Source organism: Papaver somniferum, chromosome 9 (genome assembly GCF_003573695.1).
Source record: "Papaver somniferum cultivar HN1 chromosome 9, ASM357369v1, whole genome shotgun sequence".
Classification (NCBI taxonomy): domain Eukaryota; kingdom Viridiplantae; phylum Streptophyta; class Magnoliopsida; order Ranunculales; family Papaveraceae; genus Papaver; species Papaver somniferum.
Window position 1 is genome coordinate 4,100,440 of NC_039366.1, and position 2,067 is coordinate 4,102,506.

General features: G+C 36.8%; 1 protein-coding gene across 1 annotated transcript; it reads right to left on the reverse strand.

Annotated features, from left to right (window-relative positions):
• Positions 1-652: 652 nt before the first annotated feature.
• Positions 653-1,290, reverse strand: LOC113314178 (acidic endochitinase WIN6-like). Its single transcript, XM_026562945.1, has 2 exons — positions 1,141-1,290; positions 653-1,040 (listed from the first exon to the last, which is right to left on the reverse strand). Exons 1-2 carry the CDS (start codon positions 1,170-1,172, stop codon positions 803-805), a joined length of 270 nt encoding a protein of 89 aa, XP_026418730.1. The 5' UTR covers positions 1,173-1,290; the 3' UTR covers positions 653-802.
• Between the last annotated feature and the right edge of the window lie 777 nt (positions 1,291-2,067).

Below are 2,067 nucleotides of genomic sequence, written 5' to 3' on the forward strand. Positions count from 1 at the left end.
TGCCCAATGCTTGGGTACCATCTCAAGAGACGGAGTAAAGTGAGTTTACAGCTTAACAAGTTAGCTTTATTCATTTGGTGGGCAATGGGGTTAACAGGATTATTTTACGAAAAAAGCCTTGGATTGTATTAATGTGGGTTTTTATCGAGGTTAGAACTGCAACAGAGGTATAAGAGGATTGCTTAAAATAGATGTCACACCTAAATCTCCAAATTTACCAGCAGAGGTTGCTACAAACCTGAAGTAGTCAAGCCAATTGGTGTCCTCCCAGAATTCACGGTTAGCTTTAAACCAATTGTAAAATTAATCCAAAATTGCATGTTTTTTCAATTAAAGTTACTGGTCAGAGACATGTCCACACCAAATTAGGCCAACTTAGACTTAACTAGAAGTATGTCCTTTACACATTTTCAGTCAAAAATTCTAATTTCTAATCATGGACATTACTTTCAGATTCCAGATTCAAGTGCTGGGGATAATTCCTAAAAAGTTCACACATTAAACTCGAGGATCTAGTTGGCTCTGTGACAGCAATTCTTAAATGGATTTCGTGAAGAGACTCAGGAATGCAGTCTTGCAATATGCCAGACACAGAATTACCATAATGATAATTAAGACTTGTTAAAATTCAATAAATTAAGCAAACAATACATGATTTCAAACCAGATGATTTGTATTAAAAAACTTTATTAATCACAATCACAATTTCTAATCATGTCAGCTCAAAACAACAACATCTGGGGAATGTGAATTGCACAATTTGTAGCAGCAGCAAAATTACACTAGATTACTGACTCAATTCTCAAACGGAATAAGCCAAAGACAACAAAAACAAGTAAGATGAGAAATAGAACGATACATCAGTGTCCGATTCCGAGTCTGAATCCGATTCACTCCCCTCTTCACCACCACCACCACCGTCTGACTCAGCCCCATCTTCACCACCGCCACCACCACCGCCCCCGTCACAAGAGATCATCAATTCCTGGTCTTCAATACCCATTTCATCTATATCCATTGATTTCACTCCATTCTCATTCCTAAACCCAAACAAAAAGAATCAAAATAAATCGAAATCCCTAATTTCATCAGCAAACTAATAAAACCCGAAATTGAAATTGGAAACAAAATCGAACTTACCGATTGTTTTCGCATTCCATGTCTGAGATCATTAGCTGTGAATTGGGTGATAAAATTTGGGGAAGCGAAAATAAAAACCTTAAGAATCTAAGATTAGATTATTAGTATTTGAGTCCGATTCAGGAGAAGAAGCAAATTAGGTGTGAGAAAGAGAAATTTAGGCCTGTCTAGGAATTTATATGACTTAATGTCAGTCTTAAGCATCCGACATGTATCATACGTCGTCCAATGGGCTAAACTGCTAAGTACAGAGCGGGCAGATGTCTACCGATTGTTTTTTGGGAAGGCCCATGCCCACTGAATACTGAGTTGGTAGGCTGAGCATAATCAGCCCAGTTACTTAATGTAGAAATTAGCGTTTAATCCCTTTTTTCTTGGGCTTTGGACACTCTAGTCCTATTCCTTCGAGCCCAGTACTCTCTGGTCCAAAATTCACACGTCCCAGACAATTTAGTCCAAATATTGTACGAGTTAATCCAAACTCTCACCAATTCATAATTTCATGAATTTTTCCGCTGCCAAAATTAGCCTTCAGAGTTATGAACATTTTCAATTTTGATTATAGATCTATGATTTCGGTATACATTCAGAGAAAGAGCGAGAGCGATAGAGAGAGACCGAGATAGATTTTGGAGGAGATTTATTGGATTAACTCGCTCTTCTCAGCTGCAAACCCTAAGTTCGTCGATGAGTGTCTCTGCTGGATTCATTTTTCAATCTCATTGATGTACTCGATAACGCTTCTGATCTTTCCAATAAATAAATTCCTTTCTCTCATGTACGAGTAAACTTTATTTTCCTTAAATTTTAGTATTTCTTATATAAACAGTAATCACTGATTGAAATTCTACTTTTATTTGTGTGTTTAGGTGAAACAATTGAAGAACAATCATGTCTAGTTTTTTTGTACGGTTTCTCTCTTTAAAC

Bases quoted from the DNA above. Each gene is read 5' to 3' on its own strand.
- LOC113314178 (XM_026562945.1), bottom strand. From the start codon at position 1,172: ATGATCTCAGACATGGAATGCGAAAACAATCG. The intron at 1,041-1,140 runs GTAAGTTCGATT...GTTTGGGTTTAG, and splicing joins ATGGAATGCGAAAACAATCG to GAATGAGAATGGAGTGAAAT.